Below are 14895 nucleotides of genomic sequence, written 5' to 3'. Positions count from 1 at the left end.
TAGATCACGATCAACTAAGAATATATAGTGAGACCTTATCTTTTAAAAATAATCAAATGAAAGGCTGGAAATGTTCAGTGATAAAGATTGCCTACCATACAAAAAGCTCTGAGTTCCATCTCTAGTGACACAAAAAAAGTACTAATGAAATACCTTTCTTGATAGCAGTATACTATATGCAAGGATGAACATTTGTTGAACATTCTATAAATTAAAAACATAATAATATAAAGTGTGAGGAATACTTGAGTACAAAAAATACACTCTACATCCTTCCATATACCTAAGAGGGATTAAAGAATACAGGAAAACACACAGAACATAGACTGACAACTGTGTGGTGGCAGCTGAGACAAAGGGACATGAAAAAGGAAAGTTTTGCTTTCTGCCTGCTTGCCTGCAGTCTACCATCACTGAGGCCGCCCTGATAGTAGAACCAACTTCTTTCAGATTCCAAGGTACAATGAAGTTCAGCAGCCCTCCAGAAATTCTCCAGAATTCCAGCACCTACCCAGGACCGATGAGACAGCAGCTAGCCTCTCAGAACAACTATAGGTTCTCAGCCTCTTCATTGTAGAATGATCCTATAAACCAAACTAATAAACCATTCCCATTCCCCTTACCCCTCCACCCCCACATTTTTCATTCTATCAGCTCTGTTCCTTTAGAGAACCCTGACTAATAACATTTAAATTTGCCAACCCAACTCCAACAGAAGACCACATACTTCAGTTACTTTGTTATTTCAGTTATATTAGTTTTATTTCCTATTGCTCTAATAAAATACCATGACAAAAGCAACATGGAGAGAAAGAGTTTCCTTTTAGCTCACAGTTCCAGGTCTATCACTACGGGGAAGGCAGAGTGGCAGCAGCTTCAAGAAGCCAGCATGCTGCGTCCATAGTCAAGAAGCATGTGCAGACCAGTTCTCAGCTCACTTCCAAGATGCCCTGCACAGGGAATGGTGCTACTCCATTCTTGAGATATCTCAAGGTATCTTCTATCCATAGAAGACTGTCTTCTACAGACATGCTCATAAGGCCAACCTGATCTGGCAACATCGTATCAAGCCTCTTTTCCCAGGTAACTGGGAAAGTTGGTATTACATTCATAAACCAAAGTAAATAAACTTCATCAATTATAATTCTACTCGTGAATGTTTTACCAAAAGTTCATCTGAAATAAATATTTCAATTACCAGATACTGTTAAACACAATGAATACTACATTATAAAAATTCCATTTTCTTTCTTTTTGTTATGTAGCCCAGGTGAACCTTTAGCTTGTGTTATTTACTCTGGCCTCAGTCTCCTGAGTCCTGGGATTAAAATTTTAAAAGTGTATACTACTATGGCTCTATGGCCAGCACTTTAAAAAAAAAATCCATCTTTCTTATGCTCTGGTATCTTAGAAAAACTATATTTTAACATAAGGATGAAATAGAAGCACTTACGTGTAACTGGTCAATTCATCCAAGTTGTTGTGCATATTAAATGCATATATTTCTCCTAAGTGAAAGAGTTTCTCCAAAGCTTCATAGATGAATATGATACAAATGAGAGCCGCAAAAGCTTCTTCTGTGAACCGAGTAATGTAACAAACGAGGCTGCTTGCATCTGTTGCGACCAATACAATGCACAAGAAAGAAGTCCACAGACCAATACTGGTTCTTAATGATAGATAGGAAAGGTGATAATCTCTGTTTCGAAATATAAGTGGAGACAGGATCACCATGTACATACAGATTTGCACCTAAAGTTTTTCATAACAAGCAGTAAAAACACAAACATAGGATCCCTTTTAAAAAATCACAATTACCAAATTGCCAAGTAATGATTAGATGAAGCTCTGTGTCTTTTGCTTCAATTGGAGACTTGATTACTTTATTAAAGATTTACAGTCAAAATATGCTAGGCAATAAAGGGATAAAACCATTAGACCTCACTTTAGCAATCAGCTATGGGAACAAATAACAGATTAAAAACAACCATGGCAGCCGGGCGGTGGTGGCGCACGCCTGTAATCCCAGCACTCTGGGAGGCAGAGGCAGGCGGATTTCTGAGTTCGAGGCCAGCCTGGTCTACAGAGTGAGTTCCAGGACAGCCAGGGCTATACAGAGAAACCCTGTCTCGAAAAAACCAAATCCAAAAAAAAAAAAAAAAAAAACAACCATGGCTGACTTTTTCTGAAGATAAAGAATTCGTATGTGTCAGTAGGGTAAAGACAACACTACCCCAATATCTTACCACCACTATACCTATAGAATTTCAAATAAGAAATTACTATAAAAGGCTATACTTTAAGTCATTTCATTGATTACTAGTCAGTGGAACATGTTACATCAAAATTATATTCAGGTTAACCAGTGAACAGAGAACTAGAGCAAGAGAATGACAACAATCAAGTATTAAAATGTCTACATTGTTTCAGATTAAAAGACTCAAGTCATATATGTCATATAGGGAACAATATTGCTAATGCTGAATTCAAAGTCTATTAACTACAGTATGCCTGTGATACCCAACAGCCTAGTCATAGATACTAACCCTACAATTTGATGGCTTTGAGCCCTTGGCTTTCAAGATCTACTTCAGTGTAAATTTCCTCTGTAAGACCTACATTTCGCCTAACAAACAGGTTTAATTTTGTTAGCACTAAAAATTTGTATTGTTCCTCAAGTGATTTGCTTATCATTACTCCAATCCATTAAATTAGCACTGATGGCCAATCTTATTTTTCCTCATCTCTAAATTACTGGGGTGGAATGGTAATAGGAACCTTGGTAGGACAACTACATAAAAAAACCCAAAGACAGTGAAGATACACATATTTTTAACAAAGCCAAATGTTGTTTACAAACAGTACAACATAACATATACTTAACAGGTATACAAACACAGGGGATAAGAATTTCTACTTACCTACAGAATTTAAATAAAATTTTTTCAAATACTAGGACTGGACCTGTGCTCCCCAGTATTGTTAGAGGTTGCCCAGCAAACAGTGAATAGGCAATCCCAGTTAATGATGCTCCAAAAAGAGATTCTATTGCACTCTGTTTAAGGGGAAAATGAACAAAAGAAATACATCAAAAAATTATCCCTAACCTACTATAGCATATGTAAGCATATGAAAACATGGGTAGTAGCCAAGTAGTTACAAAATCAAAGCAACGACAGTATTGTGCTTTAAAACTAAGTCATATATATGGAAGATTACAAATATATCAAGTATATCAATATATGCAAATTACAAATATATCAAATATATCAATAAAATTAGTTTATTTTGCATATTTAATTGAAGTTTTGGCAAGCATCCTTAATTTAACACACGATACAGTAAAACACAAGGCATAAGGGGAGACACGGGGCTTCAGATTTTCCTCTGTGCTGTTTTATTTGTAAGCCTAGGCAAGCAGAAAATCATGTGTTATTTTTACTAGTTTTATATGACTGAAGTAAGTATTTTTCATTCTGAAAATAAAAAGCACATTACTCAATATAAATAAGAAGGCAAATGTGTGACCCTTTCTCACTGTTTTCCATAAAAGCAACTTTCCATATACTTTTTGAAAATTAGAATGACAGCTTTAATTGATTTACTTCAAAATGATATAAGTAACATAAATAAGGTAGATGGGGATGTGTAAAAAAAAAAAAATCACAAAAACAATGTTAGTTATTTTATCATTAAAGCCCATCAAAATGAAACAAAATAGGACAATAACTCAGAGGAGTTTAGTGAGTAAGACATAGTAATACTGGATTTCAGTATCAGCATTATAGCCTTGCAAAATGAGGTTAGATGGTAAAGCAATGACAATGTACTATGCCACAAGACAAAGGGTAAGATCAGAGAAAAAGGAAAAGAATTTATCAGTCCTAAACTCAAGGCCAACTAGGATATGCTATCCAGAAAGGAGAAAGGCCAGGATTGGTAAAGGCAAGACAAGAAGTAGTAAGAAAGAAAGGCCCTGAAACAAGAGACAGTACAAGACCAGGCAAAAACAGGGCTGCCTAGAAGCCTGCAGGACCAGGGTCTGGAGAGCAGCTGCGGGGCGACTTGTTCCCCTCTAAGTGCCTTCACTTTCAAGTGCAGGTGATGGTAATTATTACTCTACTAGTGTTTGTAAAGGCGCCCTCAAACCCTGTCTGCTACTTAGGGCATATCACACAAATGGAGCAATTCTCTCCATCAAGTCTAACACCATCATCCAAAACAGAATCACAAAGTAGCAGAATAAAATATAATTGAACTATCAGCAATATGGGGGGGAAAGAAAAGAATAACCATATTAATAATGTTAAATGCAAAGAATGTTTTCTTTTTGAAAAATAGGGCTTTACTACAAAACACAGGTCCTCATCACCAACTCCTTAATTCTACTAAAATATGTACATTTTAAATTGAGTTTGAGAAGGTGGAAACATCTATGTGAAATTCAGAAAAAGAAAAAGTAAAAACTGAAAAGGATATCACACAACTCAACTGAAGCAGGTGAGCACAAACTAGACCCCCCCCCCCCCCGCCCAAGTTGTGGGTTAAAAATACAGACACCACCACCAGAAAATGCCTTTACTATCCCTACCCACCAAGGCCGTAAGACCCCCAAGCTACCTCTTCCCAGTGTGGAACTGCTTTACATCCCACACTTTTCATCCTAAGGCTCTGGCTAATTTGTTGGGCCAATTTACTCCTTCTAGTCTATAAATTAGCTAACTTTCTACCTTTCCTTCTCTCCCTATAATCAATCCTCAATTTCAACCCTCATTGACACTTGAATGGTCCAATATTTGTACTTTCTTCTGCTACTATATAACCTCTAAAAATGAGTTCCCTATAATGCCATTTCTGTAATGGACACTGGAAGCAAACACCATACATTCACATGGTTTCTTCTGTAAAATGCTTGCTTTCTCCATTTTTGTAGCTTCAATTTCCACAGCTGTCCTTTCTCACTTGCAACAGTCCAGCAAGCACAGGCTACCGTTTCCCTCCCATGTTCCAGTCAGGTGGTCCTACTACACTTGTCTCTCTCCCTGCTCTAGTGTGAAACACAGTCTTGGCACATGGTGTCAAAGGGCAGAAGCAGAAGACAGACAGTGACAGTCCATGAGCCAAGCAGCAATGCTTCCAAGAGCTAACAGCTAAGCCACATTTCAACAGGGCATGGCAATGTTACAAGCACTATTTTTGACAGTACATAAAACAACAAAAACATGTATACTTGAAACAATGATTAAAGTCAAAAAGGTAGAAAGGAATCTAACAAAAAATAAATTCAGAATTAGACATTTTCAATTTTTAGGTTTTTCACCTCATCTTCTAAAAAAGATATGCCTTTATATTGAATAATTATTGCCATTTAGATTTAGCTATTGTTTTTTACCTTTTATCTATAAAAATACAAAATTTCTTTAAATAGTAAATATTATTTAAAAAAAACTTCAGAAATGAGAAATTATAAATCAAGTCACCTATATGCCATTAAAATATATTTACACCTCCCATAATATGCCATTCAAGATTTTATGAAGAATCAGTTCCTAGCACGGTATCAGCATGTACAGCAAATGGGATTCTACGTTCACATGAAAAAAAAAAGGGGGGGGGGGGAGGCCATATACAATTACAAATAAAAGCTTTGGCAATGTTCAAACAGATTTAATAGCAAAATGAAAGTAAATGTAACTTTAAAATCCCACCCTCTCTACAGCCACATTCTGCTGTTTTGAACAGTCTCAGCTCAGTCACCAGCTGGGGCCATAACCCTGATCCTATAAGAGCTAACAGGACACAAGATGAGGACTCCCATGGGTACATTTCCCACCATGACCCACCCAAAGCATCTCCCCCACAATGCACACATCCCCTTACTCAATTTATAGCCATTTCATCAAGCAAGGGAGTATAAAACTGTTTGGTTTTTTTGTTTATTTATTTATTTATTTATTACCTCAACTGTGCATCTTCTCCTGTTCAAATGTCTTCCCCATGTTTTCCACAGCAATTACCTTTGGGGGAAGTCTGCTTGGGGACAGGTTAATGCTGTGGGGAGACTCTTCAAATACAAGCACGAATAGTGAGACAAATGCATACAGACACTTGCCTCTGAGGAGCTGGGAGCCTGGCCACTAGCAATCTTTTGTACTCACTATTCTGCCTTCTGTAGCTTCTCCAAGCAGCCCTCCAAAAGTGATTACAGGAGACATACAGGCACAGTATAGGAAAAGAATCGAGGCCAGGCACTGCAGACTTAATGCATCCTTGAAGTCACTCAAGAAAAAAGGTGCTTTCCTTTTGATGTCAAGTATCAAACCACCAAAAAGCCTAAATAGGTGAGATGAAACTCGTCAAGCTGTAGACTAGAGGATTCTAACTAGTTCAAACTAAATCTATGGGCTACATAAAATTGTAGGTGCTTACTGTTTTGTCAATAAAAATTTAAATCACAGTATAACTTACAGAAGATAAGCTCATTGACTCTAATGAAATGATGTCAGAGGAAAGATATAGCTCATTAAAATAAAGGAAACATTATATTATGGGTTATATGCTGAAAAGGCTGCGGGCAAATGACTTTATAGGGAACAATTTTAACTTTGAATGCAAATATATATACATAGTGTATATATATGTATATACACTAATAAACATACAATAAACAAAACCTAACTAGCCATTCATGTAAATGTGCAAATGCAACTCTATTCTTTATCTATAATACAGATCTGAAAGGCAAGGGGCAGAAGTACAGAGAAGGCAATTATATCTTACTTAGTTCTTAGTGTGACTGTGGCATGCTACGCTTTTAATACTGAAGTTGACTAATAACTACTCTTATGACTTTTAACTATTTATTTATATGAATAATTCTGTTTGGGAAAAAGAAAAACCATAAAAGCTATTTCTGTTTACTATTATTTATATAAGTTTATATTAATAAAATTAAGAGGTTTTAGAAAGTATAAAAATCTATGTTTGCATTAAAACATCAAAGCCATACCATTTCAACTTTTTTAAAAAAATTAAGCTTTTTTGATATTTTTAATCTGAAAATGTTCCAGTAAAATATAAACATCCTAGGAAATAAAGAGTCTTCATGTTCAATGTCATATCTCAATTTAGCTGAATACTTCCTGGTATACAGACGGCACCAAATAAATACTGCTGAAATGGAAATTCAGAACAGTCTTATGCTTCAGGAAATGGGTGATTATGTATATACTAAATACAAGAATATGGATAAATGTTAAATTTAAGCTATAGAGGGTTTGGATGTTCCAAGCTTTACCACACTAATTTTTTAAAGTTAAATACTAAAATAAACCATGAAGGCATGTTGACATGTAGAAGTGATTCTATAATCTGTAGCAAAAGGAATCAGTTTTAAATTAAGAAGTTGCCAATGACAATGTAGAAAATAAATCGCCACCATCAAATAAACAACTGACTGTTAAGCAGGTGGCAAAGGAGGCTCTCAGGTGCTTAAGATATCCATCGTAGGCATTGGTATTTCTCAGCAACTAACTGTACCTCTAATGTACAAACAAATGGCTGCAGCTAATAGGAGACCAGCACTATTGGCATAGAGATAAAATCTTATTCTGCTACATTCATAAAGGCTCTTACACTTCTCTAGTCAATGATTACAAATTTAAGTCTACACTGAATATATTAGTTACTATTCTTGTCAAAAGTGAGTATGTATATACGATATTCTAATTTTATAAAGCTTTCACTCCAGGTCCTTCTGTTCCACAGTGACTACCCGTACGTACACTGTGCAATACCAAGAGCCATACTTCTCTCCAGTATGGGCATGCTGTCACAATGAACTACTGCAAAGTAATTTAAACATATTTTATTACATTTTACATTTCTATTCTTTACTCTAAAATTAACTTTCTAGTTTCTCTAATAAACCTTCCCGATGCTAATTGTAGGGTCTGCTTGTCTCTACTAATCATGCTTGTCCATCTAAATTTGTATTATTTCAAAAAGAAATGTTCACATAAATTTTAAATCTTGCACAATGTACAAAAATCATTCAGTACAATTCCATTTTCATTCCATAATTCTTTAACTTGGAAAAAGATACATATTTCCTTTTAGAACCTTCTGTAGAGGTCACCAAAAACCCACATACTATAATTCTGAGTATATGTTCCATTATTTTAAAATAAAGATTGGTATATATTATTAAAAATGTTTTAAATGTATGAAAATTTCCCTTAATGTCATACTATCGTATAGAAAATGCATTTTTTAAAACCACACAAAACTAAAAGTACAAGATTAAGTTCCAAATACTTGAGGAATTAAAAACAACTGTTGGTGCCTTTCCTAAATCCCCAAAGTAGTATGTGTACCCACCGTCCAGTCCTCTGCAGCTCAGGCCCAGCATGATGATCCGCCTCCTTAGGAGGGTCAGCAGACATTGGAGCAGATCCATTGGGAAACACAGGAATCTTCCTTTTTTCCTGAATTCCACAAAAATATATTTTCAGAATTCAATTTTAAGAAAACTGGTATCTCAGATGGCTAGAGGGAATATTACATCTCATAAGGATTTTACCCAAGTATTCTCTGGGGAAAAAGTTTCCTAGTATAACTTTTTAAAATAATAGCAATTAAAAAGGAGATAAATTTAGAATAATTTACCATCTACTTTTGTTCATATTTTAAACTTACAATCCTTTCTTTATTATATTCTAACATCAATGCACTATAAGATATATTCATAAAACCATGTCAAATTTCTATTCTACAATAGCTATTGTTTTATTAAACTACTACTGCTGACCAACACGCTGAACACCAAGACCAAAAGCCCCTTGGGGGAGAAAAGGCTTTATTCTTTCAACTAATGTGTCCTGATCACAGTCCTTGGTGAAGGAAGTAAGGGCTAAGAACCCGAGACGGGAAGTGAAACAGAGACCATGGAGGAACACTACTTCCTTGCGTTTCATGGCTTGCTCAGCCTGCTTTCTCATACCATCCAAGACCACCAGCCCAGGGGTGGCACTGCCCACAGTGAGCTAGGCCCTTCCACATCCATCAAGTATCAATCAAGAAAATGTCCTATAGTCCTGTCTATGGAAGCATTTTGTCAAGTAAGACTCCCTCTTCTTGTACAACCCAACCAAAATACCAGCCAGCCTAGCTATGAATATAAGCATTCTCCCAAAGAAATAAATATTTCACCAAAATATTTAGAATACTGTGGTTAATTACCAAGGAAAAAATTTAACTTTTAAAGATACTACTTTCTCCACAAACCTACACTGCTAGCTCTCAAAAGGCTGAGGCAGGAAGACTGTGACTTCAAGATCAATCTGGGCTACAAAGCAAGTTCAGAAAAAGAAGATGGACAGAGGAAAAAGTAAAGAGAAAGAGAAAGCCAATTATTAAAGTATTTTTATTAGGAAAGTAACACAAAAAATTACTTCAGTATCATCTTATATTTAATTTTAAAAAATCAAAACAAAAAACCACTTCTAAGATACAGAATCTTCTCCCCCATGTTAACACAAAAGGAATATTTCAAGTTACCCAAAGAGAGAACTGGCTAAAGAAATATCTGTGTGCAAATAAGTACATATAATGAAAAGAGGGGGGCTGGAGAGATGGCTCATGGTTCAGAGCACTGACTACTCTCCCAGAGGTCCTGAGTTCAAATCCCACAACACTTGGTGGCTCACAACCATCTGTAATGAGATCTGATGCCCTCTTCTGGTGTCTGAAGACAGCTACAATGTACTTTTATATAATAGATAAATCTTAAAAAAAAAAAAAAAAAAAAAAAAAAAGATTAAAAAAAAAAAAGAGGGAGGAATGGAATACATGGAGAACAACAGAGAGACACAGTAAGACATGTAGTCCTAAAAGCCCCCTGAAGTACAAAGACTTAGAAATACATTACCATATTAACAGAGTAGCAAGATTACAAAAGTAAGGTCACATTTGAAAATGCCAAAGATAAAACGAATGTATATCTTAGATCAAAGGGGAAACAGAACACATTATAGAACAAGGGAACATACTAAATATTATAGTCTGAGTAGTATCTAAAACAATATGAGACTATAAAGCAGTGGCTCATTCTTCCAATTCTAGTACTTAAGACACTAAGGCAAGAGGATCACTGCAAGTTTAAGTAGTCTGGCTACATAGTAGGTTTCAGGTACACAAAGCTATGCAGTAAAACACTGTCTCAAAACAAAATTTTCTTTTAGAAAACATTTTAAAAGATAGGGATTGGAGAGTTGGCTCAGCAGTTAAGAACACTGGCTATTACTTTTCAGAGGATCTGAGTACAATTCCCACCATTAACATGGTGGCTCACAAGTATGCATAACCCCAGTCTTGGGTTATCTGATCCCGGGAACCAGGGATGTGTGTGGTACATATTCATTTATGCAAGCAAAATACTTATACATATAAAATAAATCTAAAACAAGCAAACAAAATAATTAAATATACCAAAATTATAAATAAATCTTTACTGAAAGATAGTAGGACTGAAGAAAATCAGCTAAAAGCAGAAATGAAGTAGAAAAATATCCACATTTAAAAAAAATTTCCTATTTGAAAAATATAATAAGTAATTAGCCTACTAGCTAAACTTGATATATCAGTATGGAACATCACAAGTCAGAGAGAGTGTAATAGATAAAACTTTTATGAAAATTTCAAATCTGGGTAAATGGGTAATATACCAGGCAAACAAAATGAATCAGAATTGAATTGACCTAAGAAAAAAAAAGAAACTCACATAAGGCAATTTTCATAAAGAAACAAACAACTTGTTAAAGCTCATACTTGGCAAGTGATACAGTTCAAAAGTGTATGCCAAAAACTTCCCAAAGATGCAAAAACAAATTATTCCATACTATTTAAAGTGCTCAAGAACCAGCACCCCAAAGTTATTTGTGAATATTTGTTTTTGTGAAGCAAATGTACTAGGAATAGCACATGTAGATTTTTTTAAAAAAACCTATACAATGATCCACCTAAAATGACGCAAATAACAAAGAAAGCAACAGGCTGACTATAAATATCTACATGTCCAGGTAACAGAATAAATATCATGATCACACAGCTAACAATCAACATTATCTGTTTGGGGTAGAGATGTACAGGGGCCTGGTAATACTGGTCCATCCTCTGATCTACCACCACCAAGCGCTACTCACTATTTTCAGTGCCAGGAGTCAATGCTAAAGAAGAGCTCTCACTGAGCTCTGCAAATAGTTCTAAGTTTTGTGTCATAAAAACGCATAACTTACATTTTTCATGAAAAGTTTTTAACTTAAAAGACGAAAACAAGTCCCAAAGTATATTTCTAGACTCTTACCTGAGAAGGAACACTTTTTGGTGGCTCTATGCGTATGGAAGGGTCCCACTCTCCGGGAGGAAGGACAGTTACTTGATCTAAGAATTCATCAATTCCAGATAGGAGGTCATTTCGATCTTTTGCTTTATAAGCCACATCATGAAAAATCTACAAAAAAGAACATAGCGAGCACAGGATTTTACAGTAGAAAGAAAAATCCACCTGTGCTATAAAATGCACTTTAGATACAGAAATACTGGGGTAGTCCATGTTACCACCACACACTGCTCACAGGACAGGCTTTCAGTTCCCAGGACTGTGAGGTGGCTCATAGCTCTCTGTCAATTCTGAAGGAGATGACACAATCCTATGGACTGTATTGGACCTGCACTAACATGTCACATACCTTCCGCCCTCCTGCACACACACACACGCACACGCGCACACACACACACACACACACACACACAAACACACACACACGTTAAATAAATAACAAAAATAAAGTTGCACGCAAACATGCACACACACACAAATGACATAAAATCTCATCAGCGGCAGGCATCCACTCCACCTGGCAATATTTAGCTCATTATTACTATTAACAGATGAATCAATAACAAACAACCAAAAAGAGTGATGCGTTAATACAAAAAAAAGTTTCACAAATAAACAGTAATTTGTTAAAAATTAATTCATAACAATAATGTCAGGTCATTCTATTTCTGCTATTAAAGTGTTATTTACCTTGAATGAATAATTATGAACAAAGAAGTTACTTTGTTTAACAAATACTTATTAGTTAACTATGACAAGTTAACTTGTTAGGTGCAATGCTGTATGTGACCAAAAAAAGAAAAGAAAAGAAAAGAAAACAAAACAAAACAAAACAAAACAATGCAGTCCTCCCAGGCAGAACAGTGAGTTACATAATTACCCAGAATGACAAGCTTCCAAGAGGAGCAAACATTCAAAAAGCAAAAAACAAGCAAATAAAAAAATTAGGCCAAGTACAGAACAGAAAGCTGACAGAGAAAAGTAGACAGTCAAGAAAATGTCTGCCTATCAGAAAAGACTGATAACTCTGACAAGTGAATACAGAGGCAGGAGAATTGCTGTGAGTTTGAATATAGTCTGTGCTGGACAGCAAGACTTTGTAAAAACAAACACCAAACAGAGGGGAAATAGAGCTACAGGTAGAGTGGGTAGGGTTGATGAAAACACAAGTCACCTTTGTAACATATAGGGGTATAAACAGAAAAACTCATCCAAGAAACAGAAAGGAAGCAGCTATTGCCAGAGCAAAGTGAGGAGGGGTAGGCACTATCAGGGCGCAAGCATGGGGAAGACAGCAAAGTCCTCTGACAATACCAGGAAAGAGTTTGGATCTGAACTTAGAGCAAGTGTGATGGCTCATGTCATTACCCCAGCAACTTAAGGGGCTGGGCTATAGGAAGACTGCCAAGAGCCCAAGGAAAAGGCCAGCCTGGGCTCTGCGTCTGAGGCATGCTTGGGTACACACACACACACACACACACACACACACACACAAATCAGGACATCATGAAATTCTAGTTACACATGAACATGTTATTATCAATATAGATAAAAATTAGTAAGTCACTTAAATTAAAAGGTCAGAAACCAGAAAAATAACGGATTATAGAAAAGTATTAGTAGTTGACACAGATCAGGTTCAGATATCCAAGGATTCTGATGCCCTGGACAGATAGATGCGTTGTAATGTCTGGCAAGAATTGTTGGAACCTTCTCACAAAGAAACAGAAGTGCTGATCACTAAAGAAGTTACAGCCAACCATGACATCCCCAAACCAGAGAGTGGTAAAGAGACACAGAGAAGTTCCAAGGAAAGGCCAAACAAACATTCAGAAATTTTAGGACCAAACAAATTTCAAAATTTCAATACGATCAATGAAATATAGGTTGAAAACTACCTATTCCCGAGCAATAGGTCTTAAAGCCTCAACAAAGGCATGTGTTAGAATATGAATACGAAATAAAATAGCACAGACATCAAAGAGAACTTTATAAGCTTTACTTTGAGAGAATGGACTATAATTGCATATCTACTGTCCAGCTCACAAGGATCTGACTGCATTTTAATTACCTCATCTGTCATGAGAGTTGCTATGGATCTGCCAATTTCATGGTATTGTGGGGCCTTCCCTGCTGGGCCCAGTAACAGAAACAAAAACCTAAGAAAAGATTAAAATATGCATATTTTAAAAGAAGCAACATATATACACAAATCTAGAAACTTTCAAAAATTATTCTATTATAAACATAGGAACAACACTGAGACTTTTGCAAGCACCTACAGGTACCGATAAAATAATGTTAACTCTATTTAAAGCAGATCTTAACTGAGTGTGGTGGACAAGCCTGCTGTTCTAGCCCTTGGAAAGCAGAGGCAAAGAGCATCTGAGTTCAAGGTCATCCTCGGCTGAGGCTAAAGGAAATCTTATTTCAAATACTAAACAAAATAAGCAAAACTCAGATCAAGAAACTACAAAAGGACCGGGGTGATGGTGGTCCTTTAATCCCAGCACTTTGGGAGGCAGAGGCAAGTGGATTTCAGAGTTCAAGGCCAGCCTGGAACAGAGTAAGTTCCAGGACAGCCAGGGCTACACAGAGAAACTCTGTCTCGAGAAAAAAAAAACAAAATCAAAACAAAAACAAAACAAAAAAAAGAAACTACAAAAGGCAGTCATAATTTCTTTCTTTCCCAGCTTCCTTAGTGTAAAACAGTTACTAAAAAAGTGTTTTTTCATAAAAATTTCCTTCTTTTATATCCTCCTGGATTATACAACTAACTCTGGTCAGAAGTGACAAAACAAGCAAAGTTGCAATAATCCTCTGAGCATCTGCTATCACACTGCTCAGTCAGTCTCTGCTTGCTAGGCTTACAGGTTAGCAGCACTTCACTGTTTCCATGCTAATTCCTCTTTGAGAAAAGAGTTATATATCTCAGAATGGCCTTAGCTTACAGTATAGCCAGAGGTAACCTTGAACTCTGGACCCTCCTGCCTCCACTGCCCCTTCAGCCCCAAGAGGTGGGATTACAGGTGTGCCCAAGCACACCCAGTTTATGTAGTACTGGGAACTGAAACAGGCTTCATGAATGCTATGCAATTGGCCATCTGAGCCTTATCCCACACTGATTTCTTAAATTAAACATCTGTCAAATCAAACAGTTTAGAATATACACACAAAAAAATTCTGCACTCTGAAACTATTCTGGATCAAAGCCTTAACACCATAAATATGGCATTTAGTCAAGTAATCTATTGGGGTAGAAAAAGGATTTCCAGCTTCAACATCAAACCTGTTATTTTTTAATGTTAAATAAAAGTATTTAGCTGCATCCTTGTTAACACTACAGTAGCAGATAATTCATATTTCAACTGTTTTCGTATGTTAGCATATAAAACAATGGGTTTCATCAATACTTCATTCTTATGTAAAATAGTAATATTCTTATCCAAATATGCATCCTCTTGTTTTATGAAAATTTACATATAAAGTGATCAAAT

At 36.0% G+C, this 14895-nt stretch overlaps 1 protein-coding gene across 4 annotated transcripts in view; it reads right to left on the bottom strand.

Moving 5' to 3' along the window:
- Slc4a7 (solute carrier family 4 member 7) overlaps positions 1–14895 on the bottom strand; it is an 89082-nt gene that overhangs the window by 27207 nt on the left and 46980 nt on the right. For all 4 annotated transcript variants that reach the window (XM_052190361.1, XM_052190363.1, XM_052190362.1 and 1 more), the window contains 6 exons: positions 13470–13557; positions 11363–11509; positions 8380–8486; positions 6159–6333; positions 2922–3055; positions 1454–1699 (listed from right to left, as the gene is read on the bottom strand). In XM_052190361.1, the coding sequence (XP_052046321.1) occupies positions 1454–1699; positions 2922–3055; positions 6159–6333; positions 8380–8486; positions 11363–11509; positions 13470–13557 (897 nt within the window). The remainder of the gene's footprint in view (positions 1–1453; positions 1700–2921; positions 3056–6158; positions 6334–8379; positions 8487–11362; positions 11510–13469; positions 13558–14895) is intronic.

This window comes from Apodemus sylvaticus, chromosome 8, assembly GCF_947179515.1.
Source record: "Apodemus sylvaticus chromosome 8, mApoSyl1.1, whole genome shotgun sequence".
NCBI lineage: Eukaryota > Metazoa > Chordata > Mammalia > Rodentia > Muridae > Apodemus > Apodemus sylvaticus.
This window is presented reverse-complemented; position numbering and strand designations above follow the sequence as displayed.